Raw genomic sequence first — 23,649 nt, 5'->3', positions numbered from 1 at the left:
GCAGGACTATGGGTGTTCGCCAAGGCAGCTGTTTCTTTTTATAAGCGTCTTAAATGAATCTGTTTCATTTAAATGTGTGACATGTTTGAAAGCCGTAATTATTCCAGGGACCATAGTAATGGCTACTTTTGTCAGAAGATAAGTTTCTAAAATAACTCATAGCCTATTGAAGACAAAAATATTAACATATGTTAAAATAAACATAAGTAGAAGTCAAAGACAAATAGTTGTTTTTTTTTTCTATTTAAACTTTATTTTGCTTCTGTGACTCATTAGACATTTTCACTCCAAGAAATAAAATAATTATTTTTTGTTAATGTTTTCCGATTTCAACGATACGACTAAAGGTTGAAATCTTTTCTGACTGGTGGTTAAAGGTGTTTTCTTTGGCCGCATTAAGTGCACATGAAGGTACAGTAGACTTTATGTCGGGAGCACAGCAGAGGCGGCAGCGCTCTGCGGCTCGTTGCTGCTTCATAAAACCATGATTGGACAGAGGCAGTCACGTTGTCCGTGGAGCTGTCAGTCTGCTGCTGCACCATTGTTCCCCGAGCAGCCGGAAGGAGTGCTGCTTAAAACACTTACGCACCACAGCTGTGCCGGCGAGTCCAGTACCGTTCGGGAATCCGGTACCGGTTTTTTTTTAATGGTTTCTCATTGGTGCAGGATTTCCGCAGAGGTGAAACCGTGACATGGTTTTAGGTGAAAAATTGGGAAGTCCATTGAGAGAGGGGCGTCATTGACTGGCTGGATCCTGGTCACAGTAACGAAATGAATGGTGAGTATGACTAATCTTAGGTGATAGGCCTGAATTTGAATACATGCACATTGATTAGATGGAGAGTGTGGGAATCCTCTCTTTGTTTCTCACTCCTTTCCTCTATTACATAAACTACTTGGACATATGTTTCCCTGCTCTTTTGTTACCTGGGACCCAACCCTGAATGCTGCATTTGTCCAACTCTTCTGGGTATCAGACCTCAGGAGTCACTCTGCTACAAATATATGATCATTAAAATGTTTTTTTTTTTTTTTTTTTTTGCTTTACCTAAACTAAACCATTTCTGACCATTTTGTTACTCAAACACTGGAGGTTCACTGCTCTGTGTGTTATGAAATAGCCCAAGAGACAAAGGTACTGTGCATATGTGCATATTAGAAGTTTAATGTTTTTTCTGGTATTATTCTGAGGGCAAAAGTGTCACAGACACAATTTAGAAGACAGATTGCTGGTTTATGGCCAAATGGCTGAGAACCTCTCGTACATCTGCTGAGGGGAAGAGAGTGTGCTTCCCTGCAGAGCCTGCTGTAGAACAGGCAGAGGAGACGCAGGGTCTGTTCCCCTCCACTGGGGACACCCCCACCGCCTCCCCTCCACACCCCACATATGTAAGGAAAGAGGGGCTCAAATGAGACGTAGCTGGAGCTCTGTCCGTCTTGCTGATATTGCAAAGTTTCCCTGAAACCTATGTGCTGCTGTTGTGATAACAATATGCATTTCAAAAATAATGACTTTGTGTGCGTTTTTGCATGATCTCTTTTGTTGTTACTATATGATTTGCTGTAAAACTAAATATTCATATTTCTCTGTCATTCACAGAACAGAACTGGGTCACTGCAGTGTAGTATATTTATCTAAAAGGTAAGACCACGTCGTCTCCTTTCACTCTGAGATCTCATACTACCAATCTCCTCAACACATTAACATACTGAATTAATGGCTGTGAGATAGATGGTGTTTGAAGCTCGCACAACTGTTGCTATGCTGCCACAAAAGACCCCCTGATGACTAGATATGATGTGATGTTGATGCAGACAACAGTGTTTAGTCAATACAAACAGCTGTGCTATTCTCTCTGGATTATACTAAAGAGAAGCCTCTGATATGACAATGATGAAAAGCAAACATATTCTTTCTAGTGTGTTGTATATTATATATGCTTGATATTCTTTTTTTTTTTTTTTTGTCTGTAAATCATCCATTGGTGCCACAGAGATCACAGGCCTCATGGTATATATTCAAAGGCAGTACAGGCAAGAGTTTTTGTTTTGTTGGTCTGTATGAAGGCATGTGCATGTGTTAGGGTTATGTTAATGTCATCAAAACAATCAGCAATATTCCTGTGTGCACTATCCATTTAGGTTCGAATATGGCAACCATCATCGTTCCTTGTCTCCTTCATTGTTGCCTCTTTTGTCAGGAAAAAAAAAAAAAGGCAGTACCAACAGTTCATTGCTGTGCACAAGCATGTACTCAAACATGCGGCCAGGCACGCACAACCTCACAACCATTTCCATCTTTGCTAATGAAATTGAAAGGTGAGGGGGTGAGCTGTGTGTGTGTGTGTGTGTGTGTGTGTGTGTGTGTGTGTGTGTGTGTGTGTGTGTGTGTGTGTGTGTGTGTGTGTGTGTGTGTGTGTGTGTGTGTGTGTGTGTTTAGGGAATGGGCATTCTCTTCTTATGAGTTTGTATTTTTCCTCCTCAATCCATCTGTTTCCTAAGTCTATCAGCATCCAGTCCTCAGAGGAGCAGAATTTAATTAGTACATGTGGCACCGAGTTAAAGGACATTGAAACATTAAGTAGATGTATTTACTTGTGAAAAGCTCCATCATTAAGCTGGCTTATTTGAATAAGTGATTCAGCCCTGGTGCTATTATATACTGTAGCACAGATGGCAGAAGCCTGATACCAGTAAGTGTAGTCCATTAAAGATTCGCAGGAAAGGTGTTATGGCTTAACAGCACTAAGGAGAGTCTCTCTGCAGGAGGCTGGTGTGGGTGAATTGGCTGCACACAAAGGTTCACATGCATGGCTAAACTAATCCAGTTTCCTTTTATGTGGGAACAACATGAATTTATGGCTTTAAGCTTGACCTGGAGGTTCAGGCTGATTTAATAAGTCAGGCTAAAGGTCAGATTGTAAGTTGATATGGGGAGGACTAGCTGCTCTGTGCTTTACATTATGGGCATGTCTAGCAAGGCATAAGCCAATCTGCAAGAGTGGTGATTGTTTTTGTTTTTTTTAAATATATGGGTAATTCTCCCTTTTATGTTTACTGTTATAAGTTTGTATCACAAAATACCAGAAAAAGTCAGTATAGTGTGCTGAATATTTCTGCCTTTTCTGAAAGCCACAATCCACATAAAACGTGAAATAATAAACCAAAGTAGTTAAACTATACAAAACTAGGGAATTACTCATACTCATATGTTTATACAGCTCATTCACATTTAAGGGTACTATTAGTCATTCCTCCTTTCCCCCAGTTACCATGGAGAAATACAATATGAAAAGTGTCCAAATTAGCAGCTTTTCCTCTGATGGCACATTTGTTTTCTCTAGTTTTAGATGAAACCAATATCTTGAAGGGTTTTTTTTTATTTTGCCCATTAATTATGATCATACAACAGGCTACAGACAGGTAAAGGCACCAGTGTTGATTTTTTTTTTTTTTTGTGAAGAGTCAAGTTCCGCTTTCTTGATCAGTCATAGGTAATTAACCTTTTGTAAAACGACAATCGGCATTCTCGATAAAGCTATTTTCCAAATTAAATGCATTCTTCATGAACTGTCACTCCATGTTGACATTTCTGTTACCAAACACCGAATTAGAATCACAGCATTAAAGGAGTATACAGTCGGATTGCAGTGTAAACTCATATCAACCTTTTATATTAGAGAGCAGCTTTGTGCGTCTCAGCAGGGTTCATGGTTCCAATTTAGACGCTTTTGATGTGACTCTTTTTGTATCTTTGGCTCCTTTCTGGCTGAGCTCTGGGCTTTCACGGTTCAGGATTGTGCTCTCTTGAGTTGTTGCCATGACACCTATTTGCAATCTTTTGTCTGTTGCCATCTAATTAACTGTTATGAAAAAAATAGACATATTTTCTTTTCTTTTTTTCGCCTTGAGTTTTATTCGTCTTTACCACTACATAAATATTTCATACAGCCAATGTGTGTACACCCATCAAAACTGGTTTTATTCTCCATATATTCTCCAATCAGATTTACAGATTGTGCATTTAATATTTAATTTCACAATTAAAATTATGAATCACTCATACACAAATAATATGTAGTTTAAACTAAAGACCTGTGTTGTTAATTAAAACTAAGAATCCTTAAAAAAAGCTAAGTTAAGTCCATTTGTTTTCATTGGCTGGTTTTCTAATAATTTTAATTTATGGAAGCATTGCCTTTATAGGAGGCATTCAGGACCACAGTCATAAAGTGTTAATGAGGAATGCAGTTATTTTAAATAGTCAAGCTAGCTCTTTCTTCTTAGGTCCTATTTTATCGTGCTATGTATATCTAATAAGTTTATGTGTTGACTATTATGCAGTTCTCTTGTGTAAAAGAGATGACGTACTATATCTGAACATGCAGTACATTATTAAGTTGCAGATCTGCTTGATAAGTAAATAAATGAAGTATGTTTGGGGTATATGTATAAATAGTTGGATTTAAATTTGGATTAGAGACTTTTCCTTTAAAGGCAATGGAAGACTAATGCCTTAGCACTATTATTGCTTATTATCATGACTATTTAATGTTGCAGGGGTTTAAAAATGTCTTTAAAATTGAATTGTCTGTTTGCATTCAGTGATTTAAAAACAAGTTATGCAAAATTTGCCATGTCTTATTCTCTGATGAAGGTTGGACCAAATGCTGATGTCATTTGCACATTTGAGATAGACATGGAGATATTTACTTATGTGTTTTTTTTTTTTAATTTCAGCACAGTTTAACCAACCATCTAATCAACAAAATCAACCTAAAACAAAGCACTGATCATTCTTCAAAAGGTAATTAAAACACAAATAGCTCCCAAAATAAGTTTGCAACATCATGACAGAATTCTAAATTAGAAACAAAAACTAGTATTTACATGCAAACTAGTATCCTGCTTATGTTTGAATTTTTGGAGAGCCTTGGTTATGTTAAGGTCATATTTTACATGTGAATATATATAATTTTAGAAACCAGGTTATGGTACAGATACAGATTACAGATTTTGAAAATCCTGCATACGCCACATGGAGCGCTCCAATAGAGGCCAGGATGTTGTACTTGTAAACACCCATCCTGGTTTCTGGACATTTTTTGTTGGTAAAGAACGTAGAAGTTGAGATAGTAAGAAATGAAGGTGCAACTGCACACAGATGCTCAGAATGCTGGATGCTGTTGTGATCATGTTTACCAAGGTATAATTAAACTGGTTCCTAATGTACCATCTAAACACCATATTCCAAATATGATCAAAAGCAGAATAGGAGTCAAAACTGGCTTACAAATGTACATGTAAATATAATCAGTGTTATAATCAGACAGGGTAATTTATAAATGATCAAATTTAAGTTGGAGACATACCTGCTCTTCAAGAATATATGTTATTTAGGTGAAATTTTAACTTTTTTGTACATTATTACAATATACGTCAAAGGTTTTGATTTCCAATCTTGATTAATTGTCTCAGGACTTCACAATCATAGAAAAATCATTTTAAAAGAATTCTAATCACAGTAACACCTTGAATAACACCTCTTACCCTTGATAACATTTGCATTGATTTTTCTCAGGAAGTATTTTGTGTCACTTTGTTTTTTCTATCATTCCAATTCACTATATGCTGTAATCACATGCAGTGCTGCCCTACTTCACGAATTTCCTCAGATAACAGCGCAAATGTTTTGCATATAAAATGATCTCAACATGATTCTGGCTATATATAAATGATAAGGCTTGTCTGCAGAATATGAACCCCACATCCCACAGCTTTCCCAGCTTGTGAGAGATGAAAGCAGCCTTGTCTCTATGAAATGCTTCGGCAGCTCTGTTTCTGCCAGCAAACCAGCTTTTGCGAACTTTCAGGTGGCATGGGAAAACAAAGTCATAAATAAAATATAGAGCCATGAATAATTTGGGTAGGTATTGTTATTGACACGAGGGTGAGAGCAAATGATTATGCCTTCGAACTGTGTGACTGGAATTACAGCAAATCAAAACATTAGTCTGAATGTGCATCTTGTTCGTTCATACTTGTCTGCTAGGCTGCATTTTGATCACTGCTTGTAACAACAAAGATGGTTGAGATGTTGGATGAAATGTCTTCTGAAAGATTGTGCTCCAAATTAAGCATGTGGCTGTGCCATTTGGTGTAAAAGATTAAAAAAAACAAAAACCAAATCATGTCAGGAGTCAAATGAGTCTTAACAGGTTCTTGCTATAATACTGTAGCGCTTTACTACAAATGTCTGCCTCTCTTTATGCTTTAAAATATTACAATAGAATGAGTGCAGCTCGATATGTAGTTTTGTAGTAGTGGTCACCCTTTGCATTGGGCCCATGTGGTTCATGAGGAGCCATGCTTCCTCTATTGTTCTGTGAGGTGGACGAACAGATCAATGCTTCTCAGCGCTTGACTGTACTGTAGCTGCAGGATGGAGGCTGCAGCAGGCATCACCACGCTGCAGCTCCTCCGTGTACTGAGTGCTGAACAGTGGGCTACACCCCCCCCCCCCCCCCGTTCTTTCTCCTACTCCTCCTCTTTCATGTGTGTGGAGCAGATCTGTCTGCAGCCTCAGGCAAGTGCAAGTTAACAAATGTACAGAGCGCATGTGAAGTCTCATTTGCATAAATCTGTAGATGTCACTACATTTCCTTAAATGGATTGCTTTGTGTTTAATTGGAGAATGTTTTTTTTTGTTTCTTGTGATCATGTAATTCGTTCAAAGCTGCTGGACTATGAAAATGGCTGCCTTTGACAATTAATATTATTTATATGCATAATTTGTCCATCTGACCTTTAGTGCAGCACAGTGGAAAAATCAGCCTGAGCAGGTTTGTTTTCACTGAACAAATAGTCAGGTGTGTTTTTCAAAGCTCTAAACCTAAAATGAGTAATAACAGGCCATTTGCAAATTTAAAAAGAAATGTTGCATTGGTAAATGAGTTTTAAGTGCAAGATACTGTGGCTTAATTGCAGCATTTGTGCTGCAAATGCAACCACAGGGAGGCACAATCCAGTGTCTTCATGTGCCGGTCCCAAGTCTGGGTAAATGCAGAGGGTTGTGTCAGGAAGGGCATCCAACGTAAAATTTAAGCCAAATCAAACATGCGAATCACAAATATGACTTCCATACTGGATCGGTTGCAGCCCAGGTTAACAACGACTGCCACTGGTGCTGTTGACCTACAGGGTGCCAGTGGAAATTGGACTACTGTTTCAACCTGAAAGAGATCAGTGACTGCAAAGTAGTGGTTGAGGAGAGTGTAGACTGACAGCATTGGATGGTGGTGTGTAGGATGACTCTAGTGGTGAGGAAGATGAAGAGGACAAGGGCAGAGCACAGGACCACGTGGTGGAAGTTGAAAAAGGAAGAGTGTTGTGTGGCTTTAAGGGAGGAGCTGAAACAGGCTCTGGGAGGTCAGGAGGTTCTTCCAGATGACTGGACAGCTACAGCTAAAGTGATCAGGAGACAGGTAGGAGGGTACTTGGTGTGTCATCTGGAAAGAGGAAAGCAGATAAGGAGACTTGGTGGTGGAATGAGGAAGTTCAGGAGTGTGTTAAGAGGAAAAGGTTAGCTAAGAAGAAGTGGGACACTGAGAGGACAGAAGAGAACAGACAGGAGTACAGGGAGATGCAGCGTAGGGTGAAGGTAGTGGTGGCAAAGGTCAAACAAAGGGCGTATGAGGATTTGTATGATAGGTTGGACACTAAGGAGGGAGAGGTGGATTTGTACAGGTTGGTGAGGCAGAGAGACAGAGAAGGGAAGGATGTGCAGCAGGTTAGGGTGATCAAGGACAGGGATGGAAATGTGTTGACAGGTGCCACAAGTGTGATGGAAAGATAGAAGGAATACTTTGAAGAGTTGATGACTGAGGAAAATGTTAGAGGTGACTGTTGTGGAGCAGGAAGTAGCAAAGATCAGTAAGGATAAAGAGTGGAAAGGCAGTTGGTCCTGAGATCAGATCTTGGAGAGTGAGAGGATACCTGAGGAATGGAGGAGAAATGTACTGGTGTCCATCTTTAAGAACAAGGGAGACGTGCAGAGTTGTGGAAACTACAGAGGAATAAAGCTGATGAGTCACACAATGAAGTTATGGGAAAAAGTAGTGGAGGCTAGGCTGAGGTCAGAAGTGAGCATTTGTGAGCAGCAGTATGGTTTCATGCCAAGAAAGAGAACCACAGATGCCATATTTGCTTTGAGAATGCTGATGGAGAAGTGCAGAGAAGACCAGAAGGAGCTGCATTGTGTCTTTGTAGATTTGGAAAAAGCGTATGACAGGGTGCCGAGAGAGGAGCTGTGGTTTTGAATGAGGAAGTCTGGAGTGGCAGAGAAGTATGTTTGAGTGGTGCAGGACATGTATGAGAGCTGTAAGACATTGGTGAGGTGTGCTGTAGGGGTGACAGAGGAGTTCAAGGGGGAGGTGGGACTGCACCAAGGATCGGCTTTGAGCCCCTTCTTGTTTGCTGTGGTGATGGACAGTCTGACAGATGAGGTTAGACAGGAATCTCTGTGGACCATGATGTTTGCAGATGACACTGTCATCTGTAGTGAGAGCAGGGAGCAGGTGGAGGAAAATCTAGAGAGGTGGAGGTTTGCTCTGGAAAGGAGAGGAATGAAGGTTAGCTGCAGTAAAACAGAGTACTTGTGTGTAAATGAGAGGGACTCCCTGTAACGGTGAGGTTACAGGGAGTAGAGGTGAAGAAGGTGGAGGATTTTAAGTATCTAGAGCAACGGAGAGTGTGGAAAACAAGTGAAGAGACGTGTGCAAGCAGGTTGGAACAGGTGGAGGAAAGTGTCAGGTGTGATGTGTGACAAAAGAGTGTCAGCAAGAATGAAAGGAAAGGTGGACAAGACAGTGGTGAGACCAGCAGTGTTGTCTGGTTTAGAGACAGTGGCACTGAGAAAAAGACAGGAGGCAGAGCTGGAGGTAGCAGAGCTGAAGATGTTGAGGTTCTCTCTGGGAGTGACGAGGATGGATAGGATCAGGAATGAGGACATCAGAGGGACAGCTCATGTTAGATGTTTTGGAGAAAAAGCCAGGGAAGCCAGATTGAGATGGTTTGGACATGTTCAGAGGAGGGACAGTGAATACATTGGTAAAAGGATGCTGAGGTTAGAGCTGCCAGGAAGGAGGCCTAGAGGAAGACCAAAGAGGAGGTTCTTGGGTGTAGTGAAGGAGGACATGAGGATAGTTGGTGTGGGTGAGGAGGATACAGAGGATAGGGTTAAATGGAGGCAGATGATTCGCTGTGGCCTGAAGGGAGCAGCCGAAAGGAAAAGAAGTGCATCGATTTTTTTATTTATTTATTTATTTATTTATTTGTAAATTGACCACATGAGAGATTTCTGTTGCTGCATTTAATTTTTACTTTTTTTTTTTTTTTTTTTTTTAAACCATCTGTTATCCTTTGTTTTTGACAAACCATTACCTTGTTTTATATTTTCTGTGGGCCTCTACAGTGCATGTTCTCCAGGGAAAGGATGCAAATGACTGTTTATTGTATTATTCCTGAAAATGATGGTAGCACTTGCAGCTTAAGGCAGATGCCCCTTACCTCTCACGAAGGGTGTTCTGCTGTGACTTATTCGCGTACAATTTAGAGATCTGTCCTGCCATTTCTATCAAACAGTGTCAGGGAATATGTGGGCTGTGTGTTCATCTTCTCTCGATCGCAGGGATCCTCAGATGACATCATCTGTAGCTGTATAATCAACCAGGCCACAGCCTCTCCTCAGGGGAGTCCAGCTGAGACCTAGTCTTGCTCTCTCTCCCCCTATCTACTATCTCTCCCTGTGTAGCTTTTCCCCTTTCCCTTCAAGGTTCCCGCTTATGGCTGAGAGTGACACTAGTGATGGATGGGTTTGAACACAACATCAGACTGACTGCATGACCTGGGATCTTCTAGGGTTTTAGTGTTTTTCTCTTTGCTCAGTACAGTAATCCCATCAGTCGGCCCTCTGGAATGCACCCTCAGACAGAGACAGTCTACTTCTCATATAAAAAACTAGAAATAAAAAGAAAGAATTAATAAAAAAAGATCTGCCAAGCCATCTGGGCTGTATAAATGTGTTCTTCATCGCTGTGGAAACACTAGTAGTCTGCGATGCAGCCAGCCATATTGAATGGCATCGGCATGTGGCAGATGCATTCAGAGCAAGGAAGCAAATTTGCCTGCAACCTATATGAAATTCCCTTTCCCCCCGCACGTACACGTTGTTCAGTGGTCAATCTGATGGCGCTCCAGAAGGAAGTGTGTCTCCTAAAAAATTATGTTTATATGCAAATAATCAGTGCATACATATTCAGTTTATTAGTGATTTATATTCATATTCATTTCATACCAAAGCAGATGAAATATTAATATACAGTAGCACAGGGAAGATAAGCATGTGCAGGACATTTGACTGTGAAACTGACTTTGACCACACTGGATGTCAGTGCTGCAGTTTTGTGACATTTAAAGCTGCAATAAACAGTTTTTGATCATCAAGGGGAAAGAAACATGACAAGGCAAAATCAGAAGCACAAATATTACAAACTATAGTGGTTACACTAATGTGTTAGTAAATATTTGCACAACCAAATACACAATGGGCATCTCACTGAAGTCTTTGTTTATGGTCACCTGAGTAAAACCTACTTTTTTTTTTTTTTTTTGGTCTCCACTAATTTGTGGACAAACATGTGGGTCTTTGGATTGCCAATTGACTTTTCTCTCTGGCAACATGTTTACTTTGGTTCTCTCCTGTCTTCTGCAAGGCAGGTAGCATACATCTGTCTTGTCTGCAGGTACAGTGTGGAGCTGTAATTTTGGCATAGTGGCCAAACTCGATCTTGTACGCTGGCCCATAAAGACTTTCCCCATCCAGAATCATTATGAAAAGACTGGCTGTAAAATGATAAACACATTTGTCTGAGCATCACAGCAACTTGGTTTAGTTTAAACTGGCTTGGCTTTAGAACCTCTAGTGCACATGATCTGTGGGTCCAAAAAAGTGGAAGTCCACCAAAGCCTGAGAAGGTTTTTGGCTTATATGCCCTGTGAATGTAGGAATGAATGGAGCATTATTTTATTTTTTTAAATTGTCATCCATGGCCTATGGCTGTTTGCTCGAGAAGGTTGGTCTGGCCATGGTTTTACATGACTTAACTATACAGTTGCAGCTGGTTTTCCTAATAGGAATCTAACAGTTGTACTGCAACAAAATAAACTTTGCTTATACAAATCAGCTGAAGCAAACCTTAGATGACCTAATCAATCCTAATGTAGTCATTGTACCACTTTCACTAATACCTGGGAGCCTGTTAGACATTATGTAGATGAGAGGCATATTTGCTTTAACATGACTCAGACTTTCTAATCACACAAGCTGTTTGAGCTGGTGCCTGATGAAGAAACCCATTCATTGTCATTAATGCATTCTCATTCATTGTGTGAATATATATACATATACATTTTTGAATGTTTACAGTCAGCTGAGAATTAGGTTAAGAAGAAGTACTCCATCTATTTTCTTGTTTAGTAGTATTGTGTTGGAGATGTCATTAAGAAACATATATTGAAAATGTACCTTTCATCTATTACAGTTGGAATTGGGACAGGTCGTTTGCGTAAGACCTCATCTACAGTACAGCTATAAAATTTATGTTAGATTAATTCTAAACCTTTTCTTTTTTTTTGTTTGCTTACCTGCAGTCAATTTCCTTCTTTGAAATAAGAAAGCCTCTTTAAAGTCAGAGCAAATATAGGTCATCATCACTGGCACAAACGCTCGCAAGCTTATGTTTTGTATTTTTATGCATATATGTGACGCTACTGGATGAATCCTTGAAGGAATGCATAGTACACTCTCCTCATAGTTAGTATTTTCACTATGTAACTTCTTTGGTAATGATCAAAGTAGTTAAGTAGCTCTACAGTAGTGTTTTCATTTCCCCCAAAAATATGTAAGTCTAGTTTGCTTGAGACTGTCATAAATATATACACGGGCAACAAAACAAATTACAGGGATTGTAGTTCTTTTTAGATTGCTAACCTTCCAAATCGTGTTGTACTCCACATGTGCCTCTGTTATCATGTACCCCCTGTGGGTATAGTACCTGTATCTTTTTGCTGCTGCAGTTGTGTTATTAAACTTGCTTGTTCACTGGTCCTGATTCAGCCATATAAGAAACCACTGCACAGTCTGTCGGTGTACAGTCTCTTTGTTTCCACTGGCTTCCTGTGTGCAAACCACATGTTTGTTAGGAGCCATCTCAGTGGCTACAGTCACTCCTAAAACACATTAACCTCTAAATATTACAATATCCCCCACAACTACTATTAGTATAGTTTATCAGTATTGCATACTCTGTAGAAATGCAGCTCAGGTTTCCTGTAACTGTGATAAAACCGTGATGAAATAATGGAGAACAGAACATTTTCCCTGCTAAACTGCCAACTGAAGTTATTGCTGCTTTCTAATATAGCTTACTGTGGTTCGATGATGTTATCTAGTGTACAACAGAGGCGGTGTGAGCAGTGCTGGGAAGAGACGACAGGGATGGAGGAGGAGTTCAGTGCTGTGAAGGTTCAGTGAGGACACTGTTGTTGAGGATGCAGAACATTGCAGGGACAAATGACATTTATTTTCTTAAAGTTGGACTGAAGGAGCAACATTTTTTTTTTTTTGCATTAAATTGTTAATAAAATTTTAAACAGCCATTGTACAACATAATACCTTGCTAACCTAAAACTGTTTTTGATTTTATTAAGACTCATATAAAATACAAATATAAGGTTTTGAGTGAATGTTTTGTAGCAGTGACACTGACTAGTATCCATCATGCATATGTGCCCTGATTTAGAAGCATGTTTCCAAATTATAAAATACCACTATGCTGTGTTGGTGCTCATAACCTGATACACTGTGCTGATTGTAGAAAGGCCCAGGTTCAAAGGTGAATATTTAAGAATAATATTATGACTGCAAAAGCCAAGACTCCACTAGTCTACTGTACCTCTGAGTCAGAACGTCCTGCCTGGCCTGGGAAGTGTTGGGTGCACATTTACTACAATGCTGACAAATCTTATATGCTGTGGATGAGGTAGTATTTGTTGATATTTTCTTGGCAACCTCCTCTATATGCTGAAATTCCTTTAGCAATGTTTCTCTGCACAGCTACTTTACAGCTTTCTGATGTTTTTATGTGAGCAGTGAGTTGTTAAATCTTCATCTGTCCAGGATGAATTTGATTTATTCAGTCTATATAAGTCATTTAGGCTTTTATTTTATAGTTTCATGCTCATGGTGCTTTTGTATTGTTCTTGGCATCAGATGTTTCCCATTTTCCTTTTCTTTGCCCCATTTTCTTTCCTTTCCCACCTCCCTACTCTCTCTCACTCGACCTTTTCCCCATTCTTCCCCTCCCCTTTGCTGTTCCCCTCTGAATCCCCCTCTCACTGCATCTCTGTTACCCCCCCCCTTTCCATTTCACCCCCATACCCCTGCCTCTTCCTCCACCTCCCTTCCCCAGCTCATGTTGGTAAAAATATCTGCAGACAGCAGGAGCAGAGGCACGCCTGACTTTCTCTCTCTCCCTCTCAGACATCACACCCATGTGATCTCACAGGCTGCCTCTGCTCCACTCTGTTCCAGTCAGGCTCCTGCCTTTCAGCTGGCTGCAGCTAATGAGCCTTTGTGTGGTCAAAGAGAGAAAGAGAGACAGAGAGGAAAAGAAGGGTAGAGGAACTCGGTGACAGAGAGAGAGCTAAAGTGAGAAAGACTGTCGTTCTGCAACAATAAACCATATGGTTCTGATATTGCAGCCAGAGCTGGAAAATTACAGTCTCTCTCATACTCCTTCACTCTTTTTTTTTTTTTTTTTTTGTCATGCCTGTGGAGCTCAGGGGTCGCTGCAAGTCAGTGGACTGAAACAAAATGGGAATCTCTTTATTTATTATGTTTCACTTTTTTTTGAATTACCACATTTATGGCTATATGGCTATGTTGCAGTGAGAAGAGGTGAAAGGAGTCACAGTCTGCCGGTGGATACAGGTCAGTTGTTCCTGTGAGGGCCAACACACACACACACACACACACACAGGACTGATGTGTCATGACTTGGTCCCGGAGCCATAGGCTTGTTGTCATCACTTGGGATGAGTGTTTTGAGCCTTATATTGTCACATCATTTTATTTTGACACTGGAAACCTTGTGAATGACAGGTGGGGGGTTGGGGTTGTATTAAGAGTGCAAGCGAACTACACTGCTGGCGGCACTGTTTAAGGACAAGAGTTGGTTTCCACAGTTGATGTGTGTGTGTGTGTGTATACACAGGGAGGGGCTTTCCAAGCTGGCTTTTGCTGCATTATTTTCTCTGGGATTTTCTCCTTCTTACTATAATGTTGGTGATTAGTGGTAAGTCAGTAGTGAAGACAAAGACATAGCTGCAACAATCTCTGTATTTTGCTTTGACATAATAAAAGAGGTTCATTCTAGATTGCTCACAGCTCTGTGGATAATGTCCTGCAGACCTTAAGTTTTTTATGTACTAGTATTATTTAATATGAGAAAGAAATTGTGTAAACATCATTTTCTTGGATATTAACCTAATTTGCTCATTGCTTTATTGTGAGGAGCCCTCATACAGTACACAATATATAACACTGGAAACACTGTCATATGGGAAAGCACTGGTTGTGAGAGTACATTAGAATCTCCATGGAAACCACTTTTGGTATCAAAACCTAGTGCAGCATCAGCTGAGGGCTGAGCATACGAATAGGTTTCCAACAATGGTATCTAATTAGGACCCTTGCTAGGAAATGGACTAAAATTGCACAGGCTGTTTCTGGTGGAAATTTCCACTCTTGTGGGAGCAAATAAAATGGACTGTGAAATAAATCTGTTCTTTAATCTTCTGATGTTAGATTAGAGTCTTCTGTTGGTGATCATGTAAAATCTCACAGTGTTCATTTAATATATTGCAGTACTAACTCATTATTTAATGTTTTTATGTCTTGGTGTACTCGTATAGAAGAGAAGTGTTTCAACCATAGCTCGTGAGCCATTTCAAGCTTCACAGAACCGAAAAGCTGGTTTTGGACAGATTTCACTTTCAAATTAATATCTGTTCTTTTGGAAGAGAGATCTTTTCAGTAAGGTTACCCCAACTGACTTCACTTTCCTCCACTTTCTCCTAGATGGAGGATGCCTCACATTCCTTAGTGGTATTTAGAGTTGTTGACTCTGGAGTTTCTCCAAATCCTGGTGGTGCCGTGTCATTGCACTGAACAAGCACGGCCTCCTGGGAACAATGGCTCCCTTGCTGGCAGTGCTAGTCCTCCCTGGGTTGCACCTTTTTCTCTCAGGCAGCATTTGCATCTGTAATGACTCGACAGCAGAGCCCAGATGAAACACGGAGGCTGTCTGTGAATGGAACTCCCCCACAAGCTGCTCTGGCAGATAGACGGAGTGGGACCGGGTGAAGATGCACGCTGTCTTTACTGATTCCAGTTTCCAAGAGAGAAAGTAGTGAGGGAAAAGCTGCCAGTCACACTGATCCTTCCTGTGCTACAGCAACACTGTTGTGTTATTGGTTTTATTTCAAAATGTGACATGATGCTGCTGTTAAAACAAGGAGCACAAGGCTGTACAATTAAATACATTGAAGCACTGCATATTCATTAATGATATTATAATGATGATTAACAATAAATTAAATGAGACAATATTGGCAGCCATTTAGAATGATGACAGTAAAATATTAAATGGGAAAAATAATATACTACTTGACAGTCTCATTGCAGGAATTATTAGATCCAGTTCCAGTGTAATAGTGATTCGTTTTAGTGTATTTGACTGATGAGCTTGTCCTTCTTTATTTGTCTAATTGCATCATCAGTCAGAGGGAGTTAATGACCGCTCTCAATTGACATTGAAGTGGTCTGTCACACTTCTCTTACAGCCTCTGCATGAAGTGCTGGAATCACAGATATTTAGCTCTACCTACACAGATACACGGCCACCTGATTATGCCACCTGAAATGTTTAGAAATAATAAAAGGTCTGCAGCAGGTTTGTATCTTGTCTTGGTTTGTTTTATCTATTACTTTCTGATATGTAATTATTGACTTCTTGCAAATTACAAGGTGAACTATAATCTGTCCCAATGGTGGTGCCATATAGATTTTTTGCCCTGCTTTGTGGTGTCTAGCTGCATTTCCCTTTTTTTTAAGGAGGCGTCTGACCTAACAGAAGCTCTTTACAGACATACAGGGTGACAGCTTTACCTATTCCTCATCTAGCTCTGCATATATATGACGTTACATTTACACCCAGCTGGATAATTTATTAGATACCGAGCTAAAATAAATGCAATCCTGCATTAAGTCCTCCCTTGATGAAGCTGATAATGTTGAGTTGTTCTGAACCTGATTTAGAGAGTTTTTAATTCGGCTCTATGGTGATTTTTTTTTTTGGGGGGGGGCTGTAGCTTTTTGGAGGTTTAGAACTGAACCGCTTCGTACAGTGAGCTTTGTTGTTTAGCCTAGCCTCATTTATGTAAATGGAGTGGAAAAGATGATGTATAATAAATTTTAGTGCCAGTGGCTATTTTGAATCCTGTCTGCGCTTTCTATATGTAGCAGCAGTTATATGCAATCTCATAATATTGTATATAATACATACATATTGTACATAATTTCATTCTGCTGTGCAAGACAGGTTGGTCCAGTCTCTTTTATTTTCTGCAGCCTCTCAATTAAAGACAGTAGAATGAACTTCCTGTAAGGCAGCGTACTATGTAATTAGCAGCTTTCTGCTTCCATCTCGGCTCCTTTGTGCCAAGGTGATCAATCGCTCAGGGAACGCCTGGGAGCTGGGATAGCGACAGGAGAGATTGTGCGTGCGCGTGTGGGTCTCAGTGCTAATTGAGTGTACCGAGGATTATGAAAGCCCTAAACTAAAATTAAATAACATGTGGCCCCTCTGCTGTCTTTTGGTTTCAGGTGCAGATGCGGCAGGCCATGAGTGGAATACTGAAGAGGAAATTTGAGGAGGTGGAAGCCTCCTCCTCCCCTTGCTCTTCCTTGCGGGAGTCTGATGATGAGGTCTCCTGCAGTGAGAGTGGGGATAGCAGTGACAGTGTCAACCCCTCTGCCTCAGGCTCTTTCACCCGTGAGTGCCTATATGTCTTTTAAATTCACGCATTGTGCTTAGTGTGTGCAGTTGACAGTAAGATTAATGTCATCATTTCATCTAAAGAAAAACAAAGTACTGAAAGGAATTTTTAATGAAGATGGGAATGACACTCAGAGGCGGCCTGATCTAGTAGCTCTATGCAGGGTGCAGGTCAAAGAAAACATATCTGCATGTCTGTTGATAAGGGAGTGGGATATGAAAGGAAGGAGGGTGAGTGATGCTAAGAGTCCAGCATTATAATAAAGGAGAAGGGTACACAGGCAGCCTTCCTTATTAGAAACAGCATCGTGCACAGAATCATTCATCTGGCTGAATGAACTGATGTAGTTTCAAGCTGTGTGCGTGTGTGTTTGCTACACTGTTGGTACTGTACATGTTAATGAACCACTCTCTAAGAACAGAGCAGCATCTAAACACAAAAGTATCATCTTAATTAAGCATCTGCTTATATCAATAATATTTTGACGAAAAGGAGCTGAGGGTGAGAGTTGTGCAGTAAACATACACACACCACATGCACCCATAAAATTGATGCATCGTGGATAAAGACTATGGCTGCGATTAGGAATCATTATCACTGATAAATTTATCCCAAACAATAGGCCTCAAAATATCCATCCATCCATTATCAGTGCCTGCTTATTCCTATTTAGGGTCATGGGCATCTGCTGGAGCTTATCCCCAGCTCTCTTTGGGTCAAAGGCAGGGGTACACCCTGGACAAAATATCAAATATATTAAAAAAAAAAAAATCTTCAGTTTAAAATAATGTCAAACCGAGAAAAGCAGCAAATAGCATTAGAATTAAAACCATCAAATGCGCTTTGCTTCAAAATGATAATAAATTGATTATTAGGTACATTTTTCTGCAGCTACAGTGAAGGACAAATAGATTTGCAGGTCTGCAAAACAAGTTTCAAAAAGAAGGTTTTTGCATAGTATGATAAGACAGTTTATCAATTTTGCTTTTTAATATGTAAATATTTGAAAAGTGATGTGCCACTGAGAAATCACACAGTAATTCTTGAATCTTAATGTTTAAGAGATTTGACAGAATGGGAGTGAACCTGATTATGCAGTTGCAATTAAGTGATCTTTTGGGGTTTGAAAGTATTCAGATATAGAAAAACCTTAATAGTGGAAATCTTAAAGAACACAAGAGCGGCATAATTTAATTAAAAGAAATATCAAAGCAAAACAAAATATGATTTTTATGATGCAAGAGTTCACTACAGGGGTGTAAGTAGGGTGCTATGTCCCTTAAGGCTCTGAGCCTGGCCTGTGTGTCAGAAACAGCTGGCCTTAAGAAGGTCAACTAACAAGTTGTGCACTATGAGGACTGATCTCCTCTGAAGTGACATGACCATGTACGGTGATTGACTGTCTTGGCGGTGAGATGAAGCAATGGAGTCCTGGGTGGTTTTACTCTACATCCCATACATCCCATTCCAAACAGTGTCAGGAAGAGGAAGGAAAACATCTGTTGTGCATCTGGGATTTTTTTTTTTTTTTATGAGGTCACGGTCTAAAGTGTTTAAGATCAAGACATGTTGGAAATCCTTATAGTTGGTGCTAACCCTCTGTGACTGCACAGGTCAGAAGTCTGGGTGTCAGCATTGATTCAGACCTAACGTTTCAGCACCACATTGACAACATCACAAAACTATTTTTTAAAATCATTTCAATAATACATCTATAGCAGTAGATGTATTTCTGTCTCAGGCAGATGCAGAACAACTTTTACATGCATTCATTTCTTGTCTGCTGGACTATTGCACTGCTGTCCTCAGTGGTCTAAAAAGACTCTGGGCACTCTACAGCTAATCCAAAAAGCTGCTGCCAGAATCATGAAGAGAAAAATCTAATTTCACTACATCACACCTGTTCTCAGGTCCCTGCACCAGCTACCAATTAGTTTCAGAATTGACTAGAGAATTTGACTCCTTGTCTGTAAAACCTTAACGGACCTTGCTCCCAGGTACCTCTCTGATCTCCCTATTCAAGTCTTCAGATTCAAGCCTTCTAATCATTCCAAGAGTTAGAACAAAAAACAGGGGAAGCAGGCTTTGGTTTGTGTGGTCACAGTTCCTGTAGCTCTTTGCCAGATGTGCTCCGAAACTAGCAGTTCTTAAAAGCAGCCTGGAAACAGTTTCACTGTGGATTTGATTTAACTGTCAAATTGATTTACTACAATTATTTATACGTTTTACATCTGCACAGTTTATATACTGTATGTTTGTGTTTTTGTTGTGTTGAAATGTGATATATAAATACGTGTTACTTTGCTTTATAGGGTAAAGGAACACCTGCTGATTATAGCTCAAAATACCTGCTCTGACATCTAAAACAAGCTGTTTTGCATTTGGCTTTGCAGATAATGTAACTCGGCTTTGCTCTGTACCCCTCAGTGTGACAGTTCTACATCTGTAATGAAATGTATTGTCCATCTTGTGTGGGGTGAAGAGCTGTTGGAACCAGATGGTTTCTATTTGTCCTGTCTGCCTGATAAGGGGTGAGTGCTGGGAACACTGCTTCTGGGAACAGCGCTCTTCATCTTTAGGCCAGGCAGGGGATTATTTATGCCCCCCTCCCCTCCCCCCACACTCCCTTTTGTAGAGCTCTCCTCAAAAAGGACACACTTAGGACTCGAATGCCAAATGGATGCGCAGAGATGTCATGAAATCCTTCACTAAGGATTTCTAAGTTGAGCACATGTGGAAGCTTGCTGTAAAGAAAGAATTCCTCATATTTTGTGCATTTAAGGAGAATGCGCTCACAAAATCTGCACCACATTTTAGCATAAAAATGCCACTTACCTTAACGGGCTTGACGAGACCAAATAACTGTCTCCTGTACTCCATCGTGAAAGTATGTGTGTCCCCTTTACAGCAGACTCTGTGTTAAAGAGAGAGAAGCGCCTGAGGACGAGGAGGGTACATTTTGAGAATGTGACGGTGTACTACTTCAGTCGGCGGCAGGGTTTCACCAGCGTGCCCAGCCAGGGGGGCAGCACGCTGGGCATGTCCAACAGACACAGCTGGGTCAGGCAGTACTCCCTGGGTGAATTTGCCCTGGAGCAGGAGAGGATCCACAGAGACATGCTCAGAGACCACCTGAAGGAGGAGAAACTTAACTCACTCAAACTCAAGGTAAATGTTTTGAAATCTGTATCTGAAGAAAATCATACTATCTAATTAATATTCCTGTATAAATTATGCAACACATTTCCTATTTTCACTTTTTGAAAACCTCTAGGTCATCAAGCTTATTTTTTTTGTTCTCTTACTGTTATAAAAGTGATTTTGTCATGTTTTTAGCTGACTAAGAATGGCACAGTGGACTCTGAAGAGGCCAGCACGCTCACAGCAGAGGACATTTCTGATGATGACATCAATCTGGACAACACAGAGGTAGATGAGTACTTCTTCCTGCAGCCTCTTACCACTAAAAAGCGGCGGGCACTGCTGCGCTCTTCTGGGGTAAAGAAGATTGACGTGGAAGAAAAACATGAGTTGCGAGCTATCCGGATGTCTAGAGAGGACTGTGGCTGTGACTGCAGCGTCTTCTGTGACCCAGAGACCTGTGCCTGCAGCATCGCAGGAATCAAGTGTCAGGTAAATCCCAAAACCTGCATATTTCCAGTGTTTTGTTTTATTTGCAAACAGCAAACATACATGCATAAGAAAATGTGCAGGGATCAATAGGCATTGAAAGATAAATTATGTCTTTATCATGCTACACATTAGCTGCTTAAAATAAAAAAAATAAAATAAGCACAGTAAATGTTATGTTTTCCTTAGGTGGACCGTATGTCATTTCCATGTGGCTGCACAAAAGAGGGCTGCAGCAATTCCACTGGAAGAGTGGAGTTTAATCCCATCCGTGTTCGGACCCATTTCTTGCACACCATAATGAAGCTTGAACTGGAGAAGAGTCGTGAGCAACAACAGGAGTCTCCCACCAACGGATACCAGAGTGAAACTAACGACCTGGGAAATGGAAGCTCTCTTGTTCAGTCGCAGCACAGGCTGGAGTACAGTCTGACAGATGCTGTTCCACAGACAGCCAGTCTGATGCAGGCTGGCGCCGAGATGGAGGAGCCACTGGATGACGAAGAGGAAGAAGAAGACGAAGAAGATGACGATGACGAAGAAGAGGAGAATGAAGATGAGGATGAGGAAGATGAGGAGGATAGTAGCAGTGTTTGTAGTGGGCTGTCTGACTCCAGCACCCAGAGTTTGGCTAACAGCGACTCTGAGGATGAGGAGGAGGAGGATGAGGATGATGAGAAGTCTGAGACCTTTGAGGACAACATGACGTCTCCACCAGTGTCTCATACTGAGGTGGTCCCCTTGTCCTCTGTGCTGTGTTACAGCGATGGCTCTGTGGCGCATGATAACCACATAAATGGAAACACTTATTTAATGAACTCTTCTTCAGCGGACTACTATCAGCTGGGGCGCTCCAGTGCCATCTCCAATGGCCAAAGCTGCCAGACAGGTGAACCCTACGGGGAAGCGTTAGCATTCCAAGATCCAGTCAACACGACCAATGGCAACGTAGTTCCAGGACCATTCAACATGACTGCTGAGCAGTACACAGATTACTCTAATCAGAATGAAGAACAATATACACCTAGTCACCATTTCACTCTGACCAATGGTGCTGCAGCTGCACCACTCACCTGCTACACACCCGATGAGGAGAAGAAGGTTTTGACCAAAGTGGCATTTGTGGAGCAACCTGACAACCAGAACCAGGCACAGTTTCAAAACTACCTGAACAATAACAGCCAAGGTTCCTTCAGCAGTCACAGCTCGTGTATGACAGCTGAACAGCCACAGGACGAGTCCGGTGTTAACGGACATTCTGACCTGACCTTACTAGCGAACAATACTAAGAGCCTCCCTTTACCAGACCATTGTCCCGAGGTCACAGCCATTTAATGGGCCTCAGCTTTCTTAAGTGTTCTTTCATTATTGCTTCTTTACTTGAGCCTGGATGGTATTTTAAAAGAAAATACAGTTATCATGGCCTTTTTGCATCATCTGATCTTACATTTCAAAGCAATTTGCGGCACCATAGCACATTTCCATCTGTAACTTTAAAGCCATAGGTTCATGATGGAAGCAGTTTTGAGGAATTATTCATTGCTGAAGGTTTATCCACTACAGTGAGCGGCAGAATGGAAAGATCAAAAACACATCAGTTAAGTCATTCTGTGCAATGTATCTTGTAATTTCAGATGTAAAATTCTAGTTTTAAGCAGATATTGTACTGTAGATGGAACTTTTCTATGTCTACTGTATGTGTCAAATGTGCAAAAAAGGTTTATTGTCAGTTTATTTATTAGTTCTGAATTATGTGTATACTTATATATTGTACATTTTTGATAATACGCATGCTGTTTTGGGAAACTTGGTGACATTTAGGGAAAAAAATGCCATTGTTTTCTATAAAAATTGTGTTGTATACAAGATATACGTTACATTTCTTTTACGTCACTATTATATGCTTTTCTATGGTTTTGGAAAAGCATGAAAAAGCCTGAATTCTTATTTGTATGTTTAAAATACAATATCAATAGCATAATGTCAGACATGTCAAAATCAATTCACAGCCTTTTGCACTTATGTGTGGGGGTCTAGTGGCATGCAGTTGATTTTACCTGATAAATACTTGAACGGTGGAAAATTACGGCCCCTCACGGTTTTGGTTTTAGTCCCAACTACTCACTCATAGAAAAATGTGATTTGCAGGTGTCACAACAAAAGAAGATTTATTCTTTGAAGCATTTCCTTCGATGCAGGGATATTAATAAAATAGCACTTTGACATATCTTCAACAGTATGAGAAGCTCATAGACAACAAAACACTGACTTTATCATTAAATCAGCATAAAAAGGTTTAATTTAAAAAGCAACAGTAACCAAACAAAAATATTAACACATGAAAAAATGTGCTAGTATTTCTTACATTAACTAGTTATTCTACTTTTGATTGCTGTATAAGCTACATTCCACTTGTCTAACAATAAAGATGTTTATGTGGATCCAACAATGATGTTGATTTGTTCTATTGAAGTATTAAGTGCAATAGTTTGAGTATTTTTAATTCTCTTAGAGAAAATCCTCACTAAAGTGGAATGAGATTACTTTTAAATGAAGGTACTTAATACGGCTGGTTTTATTAAAAATGAGCCACAGATTTAATAAATGCAGGAAACAAATGTTCAAGGTTGACAATCAAACCTTATTATCAAACATGATTCACATCAGTAATAAACAGCTTCACACTATGACTCATGAATCCTAACAGCCATCAGAAATTTCTTAACAGCCAGATAATGTAAAAAAAAAACAAAACAACTATTCACCCCTTAATCTGTAAATAAACGTGTAACATGTCTTTATAAAATTTCTGCTGTAAAGGTAGTTGAAGTGGCTACTCAA

General features: G+C 40.2%; 1 protein-coding gene across 1 annotated transcript; it reads left to right on the top strand.

The window, feature by feature from the left end:
• Positions 1-594: 594 nt before the first annotated feature.
• On the top strand, positions 595-23,587 carry csrnp3 (cysteine-serine-rich nuclear protein 3). The gene is made up of 6 exons (XM_026295679.1): positions 595-778; positions 1,601-1,642; positions 17,006-17,174; positions 20,087-20,346; positions 20,515-20,811; positions 20,998-23,587. Exons 3-6 carry the CDS (start codon positions 17,012-17,014, stop codon positions 22,141-22,143), a joined length of 1,866 nt encoding a protein of 621 aa, XP_026151464.1. The 5' UTR covers positions 595-778; positions 1,601-1,642; positions 17,006-17,011; the 3' UTR covers positions 22,144-23,587.
• Positions 23,588-23,649: the final 62 nt, after the last annotated feature.

The sequence above is a fragment of the Mastacembelus armatus genome, chromosome 21 (genome assembly GCF_900324485.2).
Source record: "Mastacembelus armatus chromosome 21, fMasArm1.2, whole genome shotgun sequence".
Lineage (NCBI taxonomy): Eukaryota > Metazoa > Chordata > Actinopteri > Synbranchiformes > Mastacembelidae > Mastacembelus > Mastacembelus armatus.
Note: the sequence above shows the minus strand (reverse complement) of the source record. Positions and strands in the feature narration are given on the sequence as shown.